This window comes from Aphidius gifuensis, linkage group LG1 (genome assembly GCF_014905175.1).
Source record: "Aphidius gifuensis isolate YNYX2018 linkage group LG1, ASM1490517v1, whole genome shotgun sequence".
Lineage (NCBI taxonomy): Eukaryota > Metazoa > Arthropoda > Insecta > Hymenoptera > Braconidae > Aphidius > Aphidius gifuensis.
In genome coordinates, this window is record NC_057788.1 from 4,881,765 (window position 1) to 4,906,763 (window position 24,999).

General features: G+C 21.4%; 2 protein-coding genes across 8 annotated transcripts; one reads left to right on the forward strand and one right to left on the reverse strand.

Annotated features, from left to right (window-relative positions):
• LOC122861132 (DNA replication complex GINS protein PSF3) lies at positions 1-1,482 on the forward strand. Its single transcript, XM_044165332.1, has 4 exons — positions 1-160; positions 247-391; positions 461-590; positions 819-1,482. Exons 1-4 carry the CDS (start codon positions 55-57, stop codon positions 1,047-1,049), a joined length of 612 nt encoding a protein of 203 aa, XP_044021267.1. The 5' UTR covers positions 1-54; the 3' UTR covers positions 1,050-1,482.
• LOC122861131 (hepatocyte nuclear factor 4-gamma-like) lies at positions 1,004-23,845 on the reverse strand. Of its 7 annotated transcripts, none has more exons than XM_044165327.1 (7): positions 23,523-23,845; positions 22,218-22,339; positions 5,152-5,350; positions 4,687-4,918; positions 4,031-4,310; positions 3,397-3,531; positions 1,004-3,328 (listed from the first exon to the last, which is right to left on the reverse strand). In XM_044165327.1, the coding sequence occupies exons 2-7, from the start codon at positions 22,303-22,305 to the stop codon at positions 2,820-2,822; spliced, it is 1,443 nt and encodes a 480-aa protein (XP_044021262.1). In that variant the 5' UTR covers positions 22,306-22,339; positions 23,523-23,845; the 3' UTR covers positions 1,004-2,819. The 7 variants fall into 7 exon arrangements, with proteins under 7 accessions (XP_044021262.1, XP_044021260.1, XP_044021264.1 ...); XM_044165325.1 differs by having other exon boundaries at positions 3,397-3,549; positions 23,523-23,822; XM_044165329.1 differs by lacking the exons at positions 22,218-22,339; positions 23,523-23,845 and adding an exon at positions 16,842-17,163.
• Positions 23,846-24,999: the final 1,154 nt, after the last annotated feature.

Genomic DNA, 24,999 nt, shown 5'->3' on the forward strand with positions numbered 1-24,999 from the left:
TTGCTTTGTTGTTGTTGCTGTTTGTAATCAACAATAATAAATTTCATCAACAAAATGTCATTGATAACAAGTTATACTCCAAATTATTTTTCAATAAATGATATTTTGGCAACTGAAGAAAGAATATTGTGTACTATTGAAATAACACTACCTCGTTTAGGTACTGTCATTGTTTATTTAATTATATTTTACATTTTATAATACAACTAAAATTACTAATGATTTTTTCTCTTTATTTTATAACAGGATTTTTAGATGTTTCAACAGATGAAGAAGACCTAAAAAAAGGAACAAAATTAGAATTTCCATTTTGGTTGGCACAGACAATGGGCTGCAGAAGAACACCAATTGTCAGTATTGAAATACCAAAATATTACAAAGAAGGTTATAGGTAATAATTGATCATAAAATATAAATAGTATTTTATAAGATTAATTTATAATTATTTAAAATATTACAGAGAAATTTTAGAAGCAGATGCTTGTGCAGTAACACTTAGCAGATGGAATCCATGTTATTATGAATTAGGAATGCTTTTAAATCAATTTACTAATGCTGAAACTGAAAAAATACCAGCAAGTTTAGAAAAGGCAAGTTAATTAATTTTTATTTATTAATCATAGCATAGTATTTATCATAAAAATAGAAATAAAAAATTGACAATTCATCAAATTAACAATGAAAATAATTTCAATAATCATTTCTCAATGATAGTAATTTATGACATTTTAAAAATTACTATTAATGAGAGAAATGAAAAAATAATAAATGTTGTTAATTGTGGAGAATGTAAATATTTAAATAAAATATATAATCAGACTTTTAGATCTCGAATAAGACTTGTGATGGATTGGGCACAAAATCCAGTATCAGATCCAACACTAGGTAGCCAACTTCCAATATTAGAAAGAAATTTATTTACAGCTGGTCGAAAAGCAAGAGTACAATTAATATCTTGGCTAAAAGAAGGTGTTGGTTCCATTGAAACATCTGAAGTTGTTGCTAGTTTTATGAAAAAACGTAAACGTGCTGAATTTGAGGCAAATTAATATTTAAAAAATAAAAAATACCATCAATTAATAGGAAATAATTTTATTGATAATATGTAAACATACATATCCCTTTATTTAATTATACAAACATAAAATTTAATGATAATTAAATAACAAATAAAAATCATATATACAAATAAAAGTAAACAATATATTTATTTATTTTTAAATTATAACAAGCAAATAAATTGGATGTTTTATTTTTTTTTATTTAACTCACAACCCATAATTAAATTTTTTAATATTTAATAATTTGATAATTTTTTTAATTTCACCATAATTTTGATTATTTTATTCATTATTTATTTATTTATTTTTATTAACTTATTTTTTATTATAAATTGAACAATTTTTTTTGATTCTTTTCTTTTTTTTTTTTTAGAAAGTAACATTTTAATTTAAAGATTTATCGAAAATCATTTTTAAAAAATACCTGAGCTTTATTCGACACTTAATAATTCGAGCATTTGTAAATATATTTTAAAAATTTCGAATGTATATTTTCATAATAATTTGTAACAAAAAAAAAATTCAATATGAAAAAAAAAATAACAATTAATCGATACATTATTATCAATATCATTAAAATAATAATATGAGATTATTTTTTTGACAATAATAAATGAATATATAATTAAAAAAAAATAATAATTGTGAAAATATATATTTGAATTTTTTTTTAATCAATGAATAATGAAATCAAAGAAAAAAATATTGCTTTTATATCCGGCCAAGCATGACTTTATTAAAGTATCATTAATATTTATTTAAAGAAGAAAAAATATATGATAATAAATCTTATAAAGTAGTATACACGTTTGTGAACTTGAAACTTTGGAATAAAAAATAAAAAAAAAAAGAACACCAAATTGATAATTAATTTGTCATTTTGTCATGGTGCCACTTAACTAAATTATTGCATTGTGATGGCCTACATATGACAAAAAAATTTCATATATATTTTTTCTTTTTCATTTAATTCATCTAAGACACTTGTGGCTTTTAAATATTTACAACAATTTATATTTATATTTGATAAATCTAGATTTTTTTAAATCATCTGGAATGAAATAACATTTTTATCTACAGTTTTTTTGTATATTTCTAGCAGTAATACATCAACCTGATAATTACCCCTGTTGTTAATTTTTATTGTCAATGTTACGATAAAATAAATTTTAAATATCTCTACTTGTATTTATTTATATTTCATAAATAGAAATAATTTTTTTCTACATGTAATCAAAAGAAAAAAAAATAAAAAAGAAACCCAATATTATTTAATTTTAAATTATCAATTAATAATTTTCAGTATAAAATTTCTAACTCAATATTTATAATTTAATTATAAATTATTTTATCATTTAATATGATGTTATTTAGACTAAAAATTAACTTAACAATTGAGCAATAATTTGAGCATCAAGGTAATAAACTTTAAATGTAGTTTTTTTTTTTTTTTTTTTGTTAATTAATAATATTATTTGTCATAAGATAATTTGTAAATATTATATTTTTTTTATATAAATACATAATAATAATTTTATTTATCAATATTGTATTGAGCGTTTGTTAAAGGCACATTAATTTTTAATTTTATTTTCTCATTAATTTAATTATCTACATCTCAATTAAACTCAATACCATTTTTTAATTTTTGTAAATATATATTTTTTTATTTTGATAAATATATATAAGAAGCTCTTTAGTAACTTAAAAATTATTATTATTTAAATAAATTTTATTGAAACATTGCATATCATCTAGTCAAAATGTTTCTGTTTCTAGACTTGGTTCTTGTTTAAACATACGAAAACCAACAACAGAATTATTATCATCTTGTGATGATAATGATGTTAAATCACGTAATATTAATGGTGGACTACCAGCACCAAGCATATGATCTTGTGGACTTAATGGTCCAGTATTTGCTGGTGTTAATGGACTACTTGGACTTTCATTACTACTTACATAACTCTCTGGTGCATTATTTGATATTGTTATTGGTGTTGTTGTACCATTTAATTCAGCAGTTGCACCACCCAAAAGCATTTCTTGTAGTAAACTATCAATATGTGCAACACCAAATAATCTAACAAATTGTATTTGTTCAATCATTTGCCATGATATTGATTGTAAAGCTGGTAATGTTAATAATATTTCACCAAATCTTCCTCTACTATCATACTGACGATCACTTATATAATCCTCAAGATTTATTTGTATTTGATAACGTAAATTTTTTATTCTTGCTGGTTCACTCAAGCCTTTTGCATCTGATAAATTTATATTTAATATTAATACATTATTATTATTGGATTTTTTAAATTATTTAAAAACTTACTTGGATCAAAAAATACAATAGCTTTTAGACAAGCAAATTCTGTATCATCAATTTGCACCTCATTTAGTGGTTTAACAAGTTCATCCATAACACGTATGCCAACTCTACTGATATCCAAATCTTGATTACGTCCCTCTGTGGAAAATGATATTACTGATAACCACGGTTATACCGTTCAATCATTTATTTTTGACTGAGTTCGATTAAAATTTAATATAATTTTTTTTTTTAAATTTATCATTATATTTATAATTAAAATTTCGAACTCAGTCAACTATCTACACCCCAATGAAATCGTGCAAACCCTCGATTTGTTCAATTTTGAGGGTATGACTTGCTGATGGTACACATAATTTTTTTAGTATTTATTATTTTAATTTTTAAATGAAAATAATATATATCATCGCTAACCCGAATGAATTTTTTATTTTAAATAATAATTTACAACAACCTTTCATGCAAATTGAATATTTTTTAAATAAAATTATTGTTACTTGTTAGTCACAGTTAAGAGTTATTTATTCATAAAAATTTCTCGTAAATTTTAATTTATTCTTTAAATGTTTTTTTGTTTTTTATAATTTCGATATATAATATATTAGTATAGTTGATATTAGATAATTAAATAACGTACCAGGACAACTTTTTGTAATAATGCAATTGTTTCCAAGAAGAAGTACATCATTTAAATGCATACTACGTCTTGCAACACCAAGTAGAAGATGTTCTCCAGCATGTGCTCTTAATAGCGCAACTTGATCATCAAGTGTAAGTTCACTAAATGCTGGTATATATTTTGCCCATTCAACAAGAATTAATAATTGTTGTTTCATACTGTCACAAACATCATTTATATTTGCAATTTGTTTATTGCTAAGATCAGTCTCATTATTCAAGCCACCCAATTGTTGTACCTGTTAAATAATAATCATTTAGTTTCATGACATGTAATAATGTATAAAATTACATTTGTATTTCCTTCCTTAACTTTAATTATATTTATTTATTTAACTTTCTAATATTTGCCAGAGTCTTCATGACAAGTTAAACAGTCTTTAAAATATATATATATATAAAACAACCGGATATTGTAAAATAAGTTGAATGAAATGAAAATAAAAAATAAAATAAAAACCAACCGAAACAGACTAGAATAATCAGATATTGTTGCTGTTTATATAATGAATGTCTGGTATTTTTATATGCAGACATTAACGACCATGAATTTGTTGCATATGAATATTCAAAATAACAAAAAAATGTAAACAAAAAAATGAAAATTAAACTGACCTCTAAGGCTGCCCCAACTTGTCTGCTAAGCATTTCAGCTTGTAATAATGATACAACTGATAAACCACCACCACCACTTGTTTGTTCTTCATAACTTGGTCTTCTACAACTTATTCTATCACGTTCATTTTGTACAGCTTCTTTTTTCATACCAGCTTTAAAACATTTTCTCAATCTGCAGTATCTACATTGATTACGTTTGTCTTTATCCACCACACAATTTCTGCTAAATCTAAATAACAAAAAAATAATTAAAAAAAAACATATTATTAATAATTTATATTATTATTATAACTGTGATGTTTTTTTTTCTTCAAATTTCAATATTTACAAGATGATTAATATTTAATCTTTACCTGTCTCAAATGACATTTTATTCATTTTATTTATTTTAATTTTGATTATTTATTTATTTACAATATTTTTATGGACAAATATTTTTTTTTTAGAAAATTAATTAAATACCTGCATGTGTATAAATGATTTTTTCTAACTGATCGACGAAAAAATCCTTTACAACCATCACAAGAAGCAGCACCATAATGTTTACCAGTTGCACGATCACCACAAATTGCACAGTGTTGTGATAATACACCAACACCAGATCCACCTATGCCAATTACAGAACCACCTGCACCACCAGTACCCATACTCAAATCAGCATCTACAACAAAAAAATAATAATTTTCATAAATAATAAATTCAAATAATTAGCTACTATTTAAATTTACATCATTGCCTTGTGATCGAAATCTCATTTTTATTTTTTCTTAATTTTATTTTAACAAATACTGATACTCATGATGAATCATATTTTTATATACTTTTTTATTTATTTATTTTTCTTCTTCATCATGTTAACACCTACTTTTATTTTATTTTATTTTATAATAGTTATTATTATTATTAAAATATGTGCTAGCTCTTGTTTGGTGATAACGATATCATGCCAAAGCAACATTGATACATTGATGTTTCATTTGAGGAAAGTAAATGAGAAACTACAAAATTAGAGTACATATGTGTATCTTTTATTTATTTAATTTTTCTTTTATGTATTAGTATGTAATAATATACTTGTCTGCTTTGTTTTGCCTAGCAACCACATTAAAGACTGTCGATGATAGCTCTTGGGATTTTTCCAACGATCCATATATTTTTTTATTCATTTATTTCTCTTATAATACACGCAATAATGAGTCAGTGTAATTAAAAAAAATTTTTTATATGAAAAGGGGAATAAATTATGATGCTGCTATGTAAAAATCTTTGTGTTTTTATATATCCATTACGCACTTGTATGTATTTCTTTTTTTTTTTTAAATTATTTTATAAAATCTTTTGTCTTTTCTATATAGAAAAAACAATTTTGTAAAATATATATTTATATATACAAAAGTAATTTTTTTTTTTGATAAGTAATTAATAAAACAAGTTGATAAAATATATAATTTATAAAAATAAACATACAATTGCAATATGTATGTCTGGGTTCTTTGGCCTATACAATAACAGACATACTTTTCAATTAAATTAATCAAGTATATCATTGTTTGTCGTGTAAACGAATCTTTTTAAAAAATATGTTTGCATTTTCAAAGTATATACTATTATTATTTTAAAAAATGTAAATATGTGTAGAAAAAAAGAAAAAAAATGTGGACAATTTTTTTTTCTTCTATGATTGAATATTTTTCGCAATCATAAATGCCATCCAATTGATAATTAGCTTGTTTTTTATTTATTTATTTATATATCATAAATTTGCACTTATTTTCTTGATATTATATTATATAAATTGTATTAAATTCCAATGTTTTTTTATAATTATTTATACAAATTCATAAGAGACATTCACTGAAAATATGTCGAGTATTTTAAAGCCACTTTTTTTATTATTATTTATTACTGTAATTTTTATTTGTTGAATTTTTTATTATCATCAATTGTAATTTATTTCTTCATCAATATAAAGCATATATCTTTAATTTTTGATAACAAAAAAAAAGACAAATATATTTATAAAATTTATATTTGGTTTTAATTATGACAAAATTATGTCAATTCTTTGCATCTTTTATAGTAATTAATTATTGCAAAAATAGACGTGTTTATGTGGTTTATACTTTTGCAATTTTGCACTCATTTTGTCAGCACAATTATTGGCCTCGCGCAATCGAGTGAGCGTCAGTGAATGTTAGACGAAAAAAAATAAAAATAAAAAAATAAATTAGGACGTAGGGCACAAGTTTAATCGATGCTAATTTTTTTTTTATTACTTATAAAAATTATCAAGTGACTTTACAATCGATCACTTCGTTGTATATACAAAATGCATTTAATTTATAATACTTTTTAATGACGATGATCATAATAATTACAGTGTTACACGGAAGACTTTATTCTCATTATCATTTACAAGCTTGATAACAAAAAAAAAAACGATTTATTTTTCAATGTTTTTTTTTGCTATTATTAACATTTTTTTATTTGATACATGAATAATTACCAAGTGAAGAAGAAAAATAATCAATTTAATTTTTTCATTTCATACATCATCATTAAAAAAATTACATATTGATGAATTTTTTTTTTTTTTAATAATCTTTTATCATCAGGTTGATTTTAAGGATAGCCACGAGTTTGAAATAATTTTTTTTAATTTTTTTTTTTAATTTTATCACGATCACGTGGATCGATTGACAAGAAACTTGACAATCAGTCGATTGATTTTTATCATTAAATTAAATACAATTTCATTATAAAAGAAAAATATATATATTTATTAAATTTCTAATAAAACGTGATGATGATATTGTGAAAAAAAAAAATTATTTTTTAATCAAAATTATTGATAAATTTGTATACAAAGTAAATTAAATTTTTTGTTTAAATAAATAATGTTTTTTTTTTTAATTTTTAAATATATATTTTGATGGAATATTTTATAAATAATATTGAAATTTTTTTACAGACGACCTTGTACATATTGAGAACTTGAAAAAAATTTGCGCATTGTTATTGTTCCGGTGCGTTTTATATATATTCGATGATTTGCAAAGCCGGCCGGTTTAAATGATCGATATGACGAATTACACATTTGGACTTTAAACCAGATGAACAACGTCTCGTACACGATCTATACTATATATACTCTGATTACGACAATATTTTAACTGTTAGCTTATTCATAATGACATTGTTATGAAAATTTTCTAGATATATTGGGAAATTTTTATTTGTTTATTGGCCACATGTGCACGACCTGCCTCAATTTTCACATATTCCAGCTCAAAGTCTAATATGCATTTAAATTTATATTAAAATAATATTATAACTCATTAAAATTATTATTTATTATTATTTAACAATTTAATCATTTTATTGTTATTGAAAATAAAAATTTATTGACATTTTATTGCATTAATTTTAATTTATTTTTTATTCAAATTAAATTTATAAAAAATCAGAAATATTTTTCATTTTAATTTTTTGTTATGGATATTGTTTTGAATTTTTTTTTTAGCTACAGGTGAACATGGTATCATCTGATAATTAACATAAATATCGATGGAACCGTATATAGTTATACAAGTGTGACATGACCTCGAGCAAAACGTCAATTTCCAATGATAGAAAAAAAATAAAAAAATAATAAAAAAAAGTTCATACGTCAAGGTGGTACCTATGCCTGATGCATCAATCAAATTATTATGCAAACTCATTACATGATGTCGTATGTAGACATTATTATTTTGTTTTTTTTTTATCATCCATTATTGTAATGTTTTTTTTTTTTTTTTTTATTGAAATACTTTATTTTATTTTGACTATTTCGTGTATATTTTTTAAGATGAATTGTTTTTTTTTATAAATAAATAATAACGTTTTGTCAATGATAATTTCGACAAAATAAATAAAAAATTACATGGTGTTAATATAAATATCTATATGAAAATTTTGCATGTCATATAACGTCAGCAAAAATAATTAATTTATGCATAATATAAAAATTTTACGACTGTATAAAAAAAAAAAAAAAGCAACAAGAATGTAAATTTTTTATTTTAAAATATGTTTTATAATAATACATTGACTATAGATATTTAAATTAAATTTAATAATAAATGTGAAAAATTAAAAACCTGAAAAGAAAAGGAAAAAAAAAAATGGTATTTTTAAAATTTGATATGAGTTTTTCATATGTCATCTTATGTTCAAAATTTACATTGCATATACATAATCTTGCATGTCACATGACTATAAATTATTTATTCTTCTTGGAAATATAAAAAAAAAAAAAAAAAAAATTCACATCACGAAGATACTTGTTAAATTACGTATTCTGAAAATGCATTTGCAAAATAATTCTCAACTATTCTTGTATATATTTTTTGAGTTATACAAATTTTTTTCTTCATAATTTGCAAGATATTGACTTGTTATTATTTAAAAGAAAAAAAAAAATATTTATTTTTATTTAATATATTTTAGTTATGAATATTCGTCAAGTTTAAAAATTGTATAAGTATTTTTTCTGTTATTAAAATTTTGAAACGTGTAAATAAATCTGGTAGACATAATATGTATAACACTTGATAGTCAAGGCTCTCTATTGCGCTGTTTTTTTGATTTTTATTTTTTTAAATTTAAACTGACAGATGATAAATTAAAAATAATAAATAATAGACTCGATTTCCACCACAATTGACATGAATAAAAATTAAAAAACAAAAAGAAACAAAAAAAAAAGAGCAAAAGCTCACTGCATTTTTATTTTTTTTCAATTTATCTTCTAGCCCAGTGAAAATGAATTAACTAAAAAAAATATCTTTACTCGTCAATATATTAATCATTAATCAAATAAAAGTAAAAAAAAAAAAAATTACAAATAGTTTTAATTATTCTATCAACAGTTAAGTAATGATCATAAAAGAGAAATCAAAATGCAATGTATAAAAATTTTTTTTTTTACCATTAAAAAATTCCATATGATTTTTTTCGTTATTCCAATATTTAATGGATAAATAAATTGATGTATTATTTATAAATATTGAAATTAATAATAATGTTTTGATTGACTTCTTCAGCAAGTATTACAACCTAACATTTCCGACAAGTGCGTATTGCCTTTCTCCACTCGTAATATATCAATCGATTTGTAATAATTCGTTTACAAACTTTAAAAAAAAAAAAAAAATATACATAAAAACGCCCACAATTATAGCTCTTTATAAAGTAAAAAAAAAACAACAAAACTTGTGCGCTTCATAGTAACGGAAAATAAGTGAAAATATATTTTCTCTATATATTTATTTAAAAAAGGAAAAAAAAAATGATCAATATGACTATAAAATTTATTTGCATCTTGCTAATTTAGTTGAATATAATTTTTTAAAAAATTTATAAATATATTATTTTTTATATAAATAAAAACCTTGTATTTTCGGCATGCAATAAAATTATTTTAAAACGAGTTTTGCGTCAGCATCACAGTGATTCGTTGACGCGAGAGGTGGCGGTCAAGTGTCAAGACACTCAGGTGTATTATTTATTTTTTTTTTTCATAATTTTTTTTTATTACATTTTTTTCTTTACATTGCAAACATTTAATTGCCTGATACCACTATCCTCTGATAGATTGACAAAGCCACAATATGAAGGAAAAAAAAAAATTAATAATAATTATAAAAAGGGATAAAAAATATTATCGATGTAATATTATTCAAAGTAATTTACGTCATTTAAATTCATTTTAATAATTAGCATGGTGATAGGCTCTGTTTTTCCTGTACTATTTCAAGAGTGCCAATGATTACCATGTATATATAGTTTTTTTAAATAGCACTGAAAGTGTCACGAGAATAAAAATATAAGGCAATGATTTTATTTCGCAATAATAGTATATATCACGAGGTTTTATATATTTTTTTTTTTATTACAGCTCATTAGTGTTTTACCAATTCATTTTGTTGCTTTTGTACGAAAGTTTTTATTAATTTAATTGAACGTTATTTGCACGATAATGATATGTGTCTATATGGCATGACAACTTTTACATAAAAAATAAATAAATAATTCAAGTCAAGATGATGACTGTTTCACGGTATATTCAAAAATAATTAAAAATCTTTTGTTTAATATAAATTTAAAAATACAATATTCTTGGATAAACTTTTGTGTATTTTTTTCTTCTCTTAGTCATAAAAATTTTATAAGAATTTTAAAATAAATAATGATGTTATAAACATAAAACTATTAACACCTTTTTGTTAATTTAAATTAATTTTTTGTACTGAGAAGAAAAGTTTTTTATTATTTTAATTTTTTTTCAAGGAAAAATATGTTTATTATTGGTATAAAAAATGAATTAATTATGAGCATATATATATTTTTTTAAATGTAGTTTAGTATATTTATTTGAACAATTTAGTTTATTTTTTTTTTATTATATTTATTATGATTTTGCGTCGTGGAGATAAATATATTTCAAGTGCTCTTGATGATGCATAATAGTGAGGTGATTTTGCATTGACAATTACACTTGAAGCTATTTATTATTTGAATAGCTATTTTAATCAGATAAATTATCATATTAATATAATTTTTTTTCTTCAATTTTTTCTATCGGGATAATTTTTTTAACATGATAAAGAAAAAAGTTATGACTAATTTGAGTTGAGACTGATTTTTATTATTTTAATTTGATTGAGAAAAAATTGGGAAATAGTTTCACGTAATTTAAATTATAAAAGAGAAAAAAAAAAAATTAACAGCCGAGAAGATTCTGTGTGATGTGTTGTTATACTAAAAATATGTAATCTGTTTTTTTTTTTTTTCTTTTCCTTATAAATTTTATTATGTAAGTTTTAATAATATTTTGTTTATTTTTAATTTCATTTTTATTATGTAATTTATGACACGCGAATTTTTAGTATTTTTAATTTATTATAATATTTATATAAACTTGAGAATTTTTATTAATATAATACGTTAATTGTTGATAAATTTTGTATCAATTTAAAATATTAAAACTTCAATTTTTAAATATATATTTTCTTAATTGTTTAAAATTTTAAATTGGTTAAAATAAATTTATAAAAACTTTACTTCTTATCTTGATGTAGGTCAATAATAATGAATTTAAATTCAATAAATAATATACACAGGTTTCACAATCGTCAAATGACAAGCAATGAAAAATAAAAAAACCTCATTAACACTGTTTAAAAAAATAAACTTAAAATAATCTATCAAGTAAAATTAATCAATTTTATCATATTTTTTTTTTATAAATATATTCCATCAAATAAAAAGATTATAAATCATAAACTCATGATCAATTTCACTTCAACTTTCAAGGTAAATTAAAATTGTTAAAAAATAATAAAAAAAAAAAATGTTAAACATCAGTAAAAATATATATCTGTAAAAAAAAGAATTAAAATTATTTCTACACAGTTGATAATCTTGCTCCAAAATATATGCAATAAATTTCTAAGAAATAAAATAATCTACTTGAATAAAAAAAAATAAAAAATAATGCGAAAAACAATTTGATATTACGAATGAAAAAACATACCTGGCAATCCCATTTATAAAAAAAAAAATATATTTTTAAAATATATTTTTTTGTCTTTTTATCACTTGTTAATCGAGCTATATAAAAAATAGGCCAATTGTTTTATCTATCAAACCCTGGGGCTTTTTTTTTTCAAATAAAAAACAAAAATTCAATCACTAGGTAAAAAATAAATCTTATCTGAACAACATTTGCCTGCCATTTCAAGCATGTTCACACATAACAATAATAAAATTAAATGTCCAACACAAATGTAATGTATTTATCATATTTAAATTTAACACATACACACACTCAAAATTTAAACACACAGTAGCATTATCATCATCAATATATATAATTACTGTTTCTTTATTTTTATATCAATTTTTTTTTAAATTTAATTTTTTTGCTTACTCATTTCTTTAAAGATAATTTTTTAACATTAAATTTAATACTTAATTTATACAGTTGAATTGTTTATAATATTAATTGTCTTTATAAAATTATTCGGTAACAATGAGTTCGTCAATTTGTGTCACGAGATACACGTTGTCGGCGAGTCAACAGTTATGCAAAGTAACTAAAATAACTTGCGTTCGGGGACACACGACTATTTCGCATAATATACTATTTAATTGTATATATATAAATTTATTTTTTCCTCTTTTAAAAAATACTATTTCATTCCAGTTTATCCACTTTTTTATTTAAATATTTATTTTAATATAATTCGTGATCACAGACTGTATTCAAAATTCATTCATTGCCACTTAAAAAATGTCAAAGAATTTGTTTTATTATTTATTTTATTATTATCATTATAGTATTAAAAAATAAAAAGATAATTATTATTTTTATTAGCTTATGTGTATTTGTATAAATTTATGTGTGTTAATGTTTATTGGGGATCAAGATCGTAGACATTGCGCAAACAAAACTGCACAATATATATTTATATTAAAAATAAAATGAGATAGATTAGAAATATATATATATATTGAAGAAGTCATGTAGAAAATAATAAATAATAAATGAAATAATTATTTAAAAAATTATTATTTATTATAAATTTATGTGTGTTATTTTGTTGTTGTTGTTTTTTTTTTTTTGATTTTAGTATTTAATCTACAATAATTTTTTAGATAAATATTTTACTTTTTTTATTGATTTATTTTTTTATTTTTCTATTTTATACCCATGCAATACGCGAGACCGTTTATGACTGGCGAAACAGCTGTAAATTGTACGCATGTTTTTTTGCAAGCACGAGTTTGTAATATTGTTAAAATGGGGACTATTAAGCGTGCGCGTTTTAAATTATTCAAGTGGGAGAGATCAAATTATCTCTATGTGGTTAAATTATTTGAAAATTATTATTTTTTTATGTTGAAAAATAAATAATATTTACATGAACTTTTTCACATGTAAATTGCAATTTTTATTATTAATTATTTATTGTTATTTATGAAAATAAATAAAATATAAAAATAAATTATTGAATTTTGTTTTTATCAATGTATTTGTTGTACTGATTTTTGTTATTGAATATCTAGATAAAATCTTGTACTACATTTGTGGAATATTTTTTCAAGTTGATTATATTTCTTTTTTTTTCTTTGCGATAAATTTATTATCATATTTATCAATTTATCATGATTATAAAAATTTTAAAAAATCCTTTATTTAAAAGTTAATCTGAAGAAATTTAAAAATAAAAGAAAAAAAATTATATTATTTTTTTAAATATAAAAAAATTGTTTTTAAAAATATATATTTGTATAAAAATTGTCGTCTATTTTTGGCTTATCATTAAATGAACTTTTATAATTTTTATTATTCTAAAAAATAATGGGGTTAACCCAAATATATTTAATAATTTTTTTAAAATTAAATACATGATAAGTAAGTTAAAGAAAAAATATATATCGATAAATCGCAAAGTCATGATGGTTGATGGTTATAGAAAAGACGGAAGTCGTAATGTTTGTTATTATTTATTTATTTATTTATTTTTTGATTTTGAAGGGCAGAAAGGTCGACGGATGTTGAATATCTTGATGTTAATTGGCATCGCAGAGGGTCCCAATAAAATTTGCCTTGACAAAATTAAATATAACTAAAAAAATACAGAGCCGGACTGAAAAATCTTGATGAAGTTTTCAAATTGAAATAATTGTTTCCATTTTATCCACTGTATAATTCATTTACATTTTTAAAAATACGTGTACATTAGCTTTGTGTTATTTTTTAGAAACAAAAAAAAATAAATATATAATGTCAATGTTTATGATAGCAGATTATTAATTTATACAATATACACAAAGACGTTGAAGTCATGGACAAATATAGGAGTGCTCAATGTCTTGGATATTCAAAATCTATTATATGCGACAACCCTAAAGACTCAAAAAATTATCAGATATATAAAAATGCATTTTTTGAAAGTAGACTCAATGTCTATGCATATATAATCAATAAGGTCATGCACTTTTAATATATACATGTATATAAATTTTTGTTAGCATACTTCCGTGGATTATAAATTGTTTCAAATGAAAAAAAAAAAGTAATAAATTCATCTTTATCATAAACAAATTATATAATTGATTTAAAATCATAAAATTTTTATTGATTAACTTTGTAATTTAATTTTTTTTTACCGGAAAAACATTACAACTTTTTTTTTCTAGTCTAAAAAAAATTGATGATAATTTAATAAATAAATGAAAAAAAAAATGAATTATCAGTAAAAAAAAAATGTATATTTTTTAATAGAAAAAAATATTAATTATGAATATTGCAAGAATTAAAAAACTGTATTATATTAACCTTGGGATTTACAATAAATAAATAAATAAATAATTGAATAAATAAATGAAAAAAGTTGATAATTTTATATCCAATTAACCATATTTTGAAATAGTTAAAAATGACATGTCTATTAATTAATACTCGGTTTGGTAAATATAAAATCAATCGAAGGTGATGGCTTAAAACAATGTGTAATTTACGTAAATAAATAAATAAATAAATGAGTTGACAATAATAACAAAGCAAATGCATGGTACAGCAAATGAGTCAAATGATAAAACCATATAGCAGTGACTGCCCCTTGAATGTTCTTGTTCCTGTTGACGAACAATGCGACAATCATAAATTGTGATTCATATTTTAACGTAAGCATATATTTATTATATATTTTTTATTTATTTTATATTTTTTATATGCGTCGACATATCATTTTTATATATTTATTTATTTTATTTTTTAACTCTTCAAATGATCCAACCCACACACATGCTGATATGAAACGGATACTTGATTGTAAAAAATATAATTTAAAACGTGAAATAGATAAAAATATTTAGTGTCAATCACGTGCAAACCAAAAAAAAAACAGTTTAATCATTTAAAAAATAATATAAATAAAAATATATTTAAACATTTGTTTTTTTTTAAGAAATGTATATAATTAAAAAACAAAATAAATAATTATCAAAATTTTGTTGTAATATTTTGAAATAAATAATGAGTTTAACCAAAAATATCATAATTTTTCAATACACAATTGCATCAATGATGCAAAACAAGACATTCTCAGCCTTGAATCGAAAAAAAAAAAAAAAATTTAAGTAAATTTAAAAAACCTTAGTATTTTCGAGGACGTTTAAATGTTTTTTTTTTTTTTTTTATTAACTTTTATATTTTAAACTAAACAATAAGCTAGAACCGGTTGTGTGTCTTCCATCATCAGTCAAATTTTTTGGCATTTGTTTAACTTGCTTGCTCATTTTTATTTATCTCCTATTATTTTAATGACTTTTTATATTTTTTTTTATCAATCATAATATACTGGAGTATTTCGGAAGTCAAGAAATATTAATTAATGTAATATTGATGTATAATTTTTTTACTTGAAATGTAATAATAGTCGTCGTAATAATAAGATCAGTCAAGTTGAACAAATTGAGAGATTGATTTGACATGAAAATTATTATTTATGATGACATTATCGATTGCTTACAACGACACGTGCAATATTACTACACAAAAATGAAACCTATTACGCAATTGAAAAATAAAAAAAAAAGGATAGTACAAATGTTTGATGAAGAGTAAAGCTAGCAAAGTGATTCGTAGTATATACCCATAGAATTTTTTTATTTGTTCAAATCTTCAAGTACCACATTTAGAATATAAATATATTTTTAAATTGTTGATTGACATAACATTTACAATGAAGGTCACAGTAAAAAATACAAAAATAAAAAAAATCATTGACTTGTTCGACAATTTATATTAAATTTGCATTTTGTTAATATTTTTTTTTTTTTATATTTTTTTAGACATAATATTTGAGCTAGCTTCACCTTTGTTTACTCATGTGTATTTATTAAAATTAATATTTTATTTTAAGCAACAATTGGTGACAGTAGATTAATTATTGAAAAAAAAAAAAAAATTATTAATTTTTGTTTACGTATAAATTTAAAAATACTTGTTGTTCAATTTATTGAAAAAAAAAAATAATTTCACTTGGGAAAACTTTAGCTAATAATAATAAATATATTATGAAAATTTTCCAACTCACCGAGCATAGTAAATAGTTGATCATCAAAGCGCATTTTGAAAAAAAAAATCCAACCACTGTTGCACCTATTTTTTTTTTGAATATTTTTAGTAAAATAATAAACAGGCTAAAAAAATTAAATTATCAACACTGGGTAAAATTAAGTATATGTTAATAATGTGCAATTATTTTAAGAAAAATTAATTTTGAAAAATGTTAGAATCAAAATTGGAGTATCACTGATTTTTTAAATATAAAAAAATAATTAAAAAATTCACTAGAGTTTATTTTTCCTGTCTGAAAATTAAACCTACGTGGTGAGCTAACACAGTTGATACTAAACCAAGAGGCATGATGAGATTCAGTTTTGAAAGAGGGAAAAGTGTTGATTGTAGTGGGGGACATGTAACACACTGTGTCGATAATCTAATCTCACTTGGCAGACAGCTCATAGCTTCTCCAAAGACAAGAAAGAAATATTTAAAAAAATAAAAAAAAAACGACTGGTCAGAATAATGCTTCAGCATAATTATCATTTTTTGATTTTTCAAATATATCAAAATGAGAGAAAGACAAATATTCATTATCTTTTTTCATTAAACAAGACAAGCAGCCCAAAAAAATAAATAAAAAAATAACAATAAATATCAAACATTCATGTTTAACAAATATTTTTTTTATTTTTTAAAGATCATTTTGTTTACTTGTTTATTCATTGATAAAAATATAAGATTGTCCAATCAATTTTTAGTCATTTTCTTATTTTTATTTATCAAAAAGAAAAAAATAAAAAGAAAATTTTTATTTTAGAAAAAATTGGATAATTTTTTTACTCTACTTACTTATTTATAATGAAAATTCTTAGAAATAAATTCTAATGAATAAGTCAATTTTTTTTCAAACATCCAGTAGTTTTTTAAAATCAAATTTTATAAATAAATAATAATTATTTTTTTTCATTTCTTATTAGTGTATATAATTTTAATAGAGCCTGCTATAATTTACTTTTTTTTTTTTTTTTTTAATCCAATTTATCGCAGATTTTTCACAGCTCATTCATTCGCCACGTGATCATGAATAAAAAAAAAAATAAAAAATTATCGTGTGTACATAAGTGGAACGTACAAAAGACTGTCTCAATAATTATTTTATTTTTATTTTTTTTCGTGTTCATTGATATTCTGAAACAGTTGAGATCTGACAAATAGTTGAATAAAATTATAATTAAATTTTTAGTGAATTAATTTTTTATATTTTAAAATAACATTTAGATAATGAAGAAAAAAATATAGTTTATATAGTTTTATGCGTCATATTTTAAGTAATATTATGCATAAAATAAACTGCTGTTTTTATGATTATTTTGCTACTGTTTTACAGGATTTACGATGATGATTCATATAAATAAAATGATATCACCTTAAAAGAAAATTCATTGTTACAATTAATTATAAATAATAATCGTGTTTAGAATATGAGGACAAATTACCATTTCAAATATATATTCACAATAATTTTTTTAAATAAAATAAAAGACACACACATATATTAATTACAATTACAAGAATTTTTTATTTATTTTTTTCGTGAGCACATGCTTGACTCGTGCCATGGAAGATTACCCTGGGATTCTGATATGACATTATCGACTAATTAATGACAGACGATTTCTTTGAACTTTCGTTGTACGGGAATTGAAATAATGAAAAAAAAAAAACTTCCATTTTAAAAAATTTTTTAATTTAATTTTTGATATGATAGTCTTAATTTAAGACAATTTCTTGACAATGATGAAATAATTATTTTTTAAAAAATTGATAATTTCCTTGTGCGTGACTAGTACAATATTTATACTTTTATTTTTAAATAATAAATAGAAAGTTAATGGTCAAAATAAAGTTAATGCAAAAATGTGGTTATCACTTTTAGTATTCTACAGGATAAAGTACATATATATATGTATGTTTTTTTTATTAACAATGATATCATGTTTTCGAAATTTTTAATGGCAGTTGATAAATATATACATGTAAAATGTAATTAAATAAATAAAACTTGTTAATGATGAGATTTAAAATTTTGATAATAATATTGAACCTATCATCTTGTTGGATTTTAAATGATAATATTTTATATTTCATGATAAGTTATAATAAAAATATATAATTTAAACTATGCTACTATATATATATTTTTTTTTTTTGATTTTATAGTCTTAGAACAACAATTTAAATATCGAAAGCCATTAACTAAAATTCTAAATTGAAAAAAAATGCATTAAAATGACTTGATATAAATTTTTCATCATATTTTTTTGTGGATATTTTATTTTTTGACGTTCATTAATGAACAACTTCATAAAGTGCAAGTTATTTATCTTTTAAAAATCATATTAATACTGGTTTTATTATTTTTTTTTCTATACTAGATAATTTTTTTTAATAAATTTTTTCAACAAAAATTATCAAGTTATTGTATAAAAATTTAAAAACCAAGCAATTTATGTTTATTTTTATTTAAATATTTAAAAAATTTCTCTATAACTATAGGAAAACAAAATTTATAAATTATTCAAGTATTTATTATTATTCGTACGATTAATAATTACAGGATAATTATCATTGAAGGATAACCGGATAATGTTATTAATATTATTGCTCTCAATAACGCACAATAATAATTATCATGTTTAAATAGATTCCTATAGATTTAATGTATAATAACGAAAAACGACTTTCAATTTATAACACATTTATTTAATAAATATTTTTATTAAATTTTTTATTTTTTATAAGATATAAATTAATCATTTATTTATTTTATCAAGAGAAAAATATTATTTATCAATCAAAAAAATATTTTAAAATTTTTATTTATTCTCAATAACAATTCAAAATAATTTTCAATTAATATACGAATATATTTATAAATTATTTGAATTTAGTAGCTAAAAAAGATCATTTTTTATTTCATCAAATTGATATATATTTTTTCTTTTGATATTGGCGAATTTGAGATAATAAATTTCTATTTTTAGAGTGATAATAAAAGTTTATAAAAAGGGGACAAAAATTGATAATTAAACAGCAAATTTTTATATGTATTACATGTTTTTTTTTTTTTATTTTTAAATACTGTTATATTTATCTTTAATTTTTGCTTGTATTTTCGTTGTCAAATACATATTGATCTATCGATAAATTTTTCTTCCGGATATTATATACTTTACATACTATTTATTATCTAAAAAAAAAAAAAAAAACTTACATAACAAATCAATTGAAGAATATATAATTTAAAAAAATAAATAAATTAGAATTTTGTTTATAAGAAATATATAATATTTTTTAAAAATCCGATAAAATATTGGTAGACTATAGGCTATCTAACATCGACCCGTAATGTTTATTTATATTTTTTTAAATGTAAACCGTTATTTATTTAAAATATATAAAATATTTATGATATAATTTTATTTTTTATTTATTACTGGAAAATTTTTTGAACAGAATAAATATCACCACGTGTAGGAAACATGTTTTTTAACCATACTTTTGATATCAATTTTCAAATGAGATGATGGGTTATTAAAATCATGACTAGACAAGAATTTTTAAATGATAAATAGTCGTTATTAAAATCATTACAATGTTGCAAAAAAAAAAAAATTAATATGCCAGGAAAAATCAAGTATTAATGGTAATAAAAAAAATAAAAAATGACAAATGTTTTATTCAATATTATGAATTACAATCGAATAAAAAATAAATATTAGGTATATTTTATTATAGAGAAATTTTAATAATATAATTTTTATTATTAAAAAGTAGATATCATTTTGAGACAATCTTCTTTTTCAAGAACATTCAAATTATCAGAAAGTCAATGGGCATATTTATTTATATTTTTTTTTTTACAATCAGAGCATGTAAGATGAGTACAAGCTGAAAACTTTCAATGTTTATTAATCGTAAAAAAAAAAAAAAACAACAACAACAACATTTTGAGTAACAAATTATATCAAAAGAAATACTTTGTTGTTTTTTCTAAATAGATTAAAAAATTTTTCTCGTTAAATAATTAAAATTTACACTGTATTGAGATTACATATTATGTCATAATGCATATACACGTTTTCATATTCAAACACGACAACCTAAATGCTTATTTAGTTTGAAAAAAATTTAAAAAAAAAATTATTTTAAATTGGACATAATGGCCTTGTTTCTTGCATAAACTAAAAAAAAAAAAAAAAAAAAATTCAGGATATAATACGTCTAGAGCTCAAAGAAAAAAAATAAAAAAATTGAGGAAAAAAAAAATTTACAAATTGAGTTAAAAACAAAAAATAAGAAAAAATAAAAACAAGTAAGCCTGTCACTTAATCAATTATGACAATAATAAGTGAACTACAGTACTCATTTATATTTTACCTGTTTTTTTACTTATAAACAGTTCAGCGTCGGGGTCGTATGGAAACTTAATGACAGACAGACCCAGAGTAGATTATTCATTGTGAATAATAAACAGGTATTGCGAAACACCCCCTCTGCCATCTGCTTACACTGAATTGTTTTACATTTCAATTGAAAATAGTGTATATGAAAAAATGAACGAAAAAAAAAATGTTAAATGATATATAACCAAACGCCAGAGAGTGCACTAAATATAACATGTCACATTTCTCACGATAAAATAATTCAAGAAATAAAAATTCACAGATTAAAATTGCCGGTATATATTTAAGTTGAAAAATATAATAATGTTTTAATTAATTGCACGCTATATTGAAATTATAATTTAATGAGAAACATCCTATAAATAAAATCATAACTTTTAAATAATCGAAAAATTGATTTTTTAATTTTTCAAGTCTAAATTAAAATTACATTTAATTTGGGAGTAAAATATTGACATGTTTTAAAATTATGAAAAAAATTGAACAAAATTTGGAGGAATAATTTCACCGGAAGATATTGCATAAAAAAAAAATATTTTAAATTTTTCAAAAGATTATTTTACCTTTGAAAAATAAAAATAAATAATCATTTTATATAAAGGCAATTTTTTTTTATTTTTGTATATATAGATTCTAGGTCTTCGGGTTATCATTCTAGTTTTAGTATACGCATTTTTTTAAATTTTTTTATAACGCGATAGTGTGTGTATGAATTTATTGACAGTGTAAATATATACAGTAATTATATAATACATCTTGAGAAAGAGAAACAAGGCAATGCTCAAATAGGCGCCATCATATTTTAATATATATTTTCTTTTATTTTATCATTCTTATTATGTAAAATATATTCAAGACATTCTAATGCCACAATTATTTGCACACTTTGACAAATATTAAAATAGAAAAAAAAAAAAAAAAAAAATAGATAAACTTACCAGTGGGTGATGGGGGTGAACTGGAGCATTGGTTTTGAATATTGTCTTTGGTGTTTGACGACTCTTCAACGTCGTTGACCTCCATCATATTTTTTAAGTTGTTTTATCTTTCGTTTCATCACCTATCAAACATTTGGAATAATACATTAAAAAACAATAAAATAAAATAAAAACTCAGTTTTTTTTTTTTTGTTCTAGATATTTAAATATTTATATTTGTTCAATTTTTTTTTTTTTTTTTTCTTTGTTAATTGATAATACATCCAATCATATCATTTGACTGAAATAAACTGTTTTGGATGTTTCACAAGCTTTCTTAGCAAATACCACGATTACTTGACCACTTATACGATTATCAGTTGGTGAACTAATCTTTTAAAGATTAGGAGCATCAACCAAGTTAACAAATAATTATCAAAAATAAAAAACCGTTATTTTTTTCAATAATACAAATATTTTAAGACTAATATATATATCAATTATATTTTTTTTTTCTTTTCTAATTTTTGCAAGCTATTATATAAACCCGATATATCATGATAATGTATATCATTATTATTCTATTAAAAAAATAATCATATTCAAAATGGAAATTTATACATTTTTTTTTTTTCTAATGTTATTATGATTTATTATTTTTAAACATTATATTTATTATATATTTTATTATTATTGTATTATTGTCGAAAAAGATGAGGAATATTTATAACCGGATCAGTCGCAGGTTGCATACCACCAGTTTATTTTTAACTCTCAATGGCAAAAGTTCTTGGGGAATTACAGATAGGCTATATCTATATAATAACCAAAAAACCAAGATTATTAAAAAATAAATTGAAAATAAAAAAAAAAAGCGCATCAAAAGTATCATTGTAATTTTTTAAAAATAAAAATTCAAAAAATTACGTGATTAAACACATAAAAAATTTAACAAAACAATTTAAAAACATAAATTTCCAAATAAAACATTAATCGACTAATTGGAAAAAATGAAAATTATTAACAAGTATATTTTAAAAATAAAAAAAACAATTATTGCGGTTTATTTATTATTATTATTATTATAAACAATGGTAAGCTAGATATCCCTTTACCATCAATAAACAGATGGCGCTCAAGTATAAAAAAAAGTTTTTACAAAAAGTAAATTATTTTTAGCATTTATATTATTGATTATAGCATCGAATTGGATGATGTATTTATCATTGAGTTTAAACTGTTAATTATTGGTGAATTTATTGATAAACAAGTGCATTATTTGCTTGTTATTAATGCAATAATGAAAATGATTGAGTTTTTTAGTACCGAGTGATGGCGCCTTGTTCACATCTGACACCTGTCGCAGCTGATAACTTTTTTTTCGCTGAACTTGTTTGTTTCACCGCAAATCTTATCAAATCATTGTTTTTAATATTTTATTTATTATGATTTATCCACGTGTGTTATTTGTACAAAAATTATTAAACCCATAACAATCACAATGAACAATGAATTTTATGAAAAAAAACAAATAATTGTTGTAATAAATATGATAACACTGCAACTAAATAATATATGTGTGATGACGAAAAGCAATCACACTGAACTGATGATGAGTAGTGTGTAGTATGATGATAGCCTGTTTCGTCGCTAAATAAAATCGCTGAGCAGATACGAAACGCGAACAGTAGTGACGATGATGACGTGCGTGTGTATCTAAGGCGTGTGAGTTGTGGAGTTATGTATATATATAAATATAAATTATATTTATTTATATGTATTAATGTGCGTACATTATGGAGTATGTAATACATCCGATGAATTAATTTCATCCAATCCATTTCCATGTGTCTTAGCTTTATCAATTTGTAAAATTAATTACTAAAGGTACGAAATTAATTATTGAAGATTGATTGATTTTATAGACTGCTAAATGAAAATATGATTTTTTAAACTTTGAATAACAAAAGAAAATATTGTAATTATTTATATGCAAATTGCAGCTTCGATTTACACTTCACCTGTTTCTTCATAATGTTGCAGATCAACCTTGCAGAAAATTTTTATAGATTTCTTGCGTGTTAATGATGGTTGATAGTTGATTGTTAATAATCATATTGATAAAAAAAAAAAAAGAAATAGAAGGGAGATATTGAATCGCTAAATATCATGATGAATAAAAAGAATAAAAAAAAATTAAAGAAGACTGCCTTGAGACAATAAATAATCTTCTTTATGATTCTCGTCTCTGATGAAATCATAATTGTATATTGTTTTTTATCAACAATTTATCACTCAATATATGTTATTGATTTTGTGTTTTTATAAAAAAAATATGCTATTTATTTTTCTTTATTTAAATAAACAAGCTTTAAAATATAATTAAATCGACTCGTTTTTTTTTTTTTACACAAATATTTTAACAATTATTTTCATGAGATTTATTAATTTCAACAGAATATTAACATCTGCTTTTTGTTGCAGGATATAAAAAAAATAATATATACTTAATACAAAAAAATCGTGCAATCAAAAAAAAAAATTAAATTCCAAGTAAGTAGAACAATAAAAAAAATCCCCGTAAAGAATAAAAGCAGTAATTTTATTTTTCACATTTAATTTGAATTGAAAATTTTTACAACAATTAATTATTAAATATATAATATATTTATTGTTTATAATAAATAATTTTCTTAATTTATTTATATACAATTTTAAAAAATTTAATACAGATAGCGCCAAAGTTTTGTAATTAAAAAAAACATGATAAAATAAATTTCTTTTTTATCTGCAGCGGTTTACA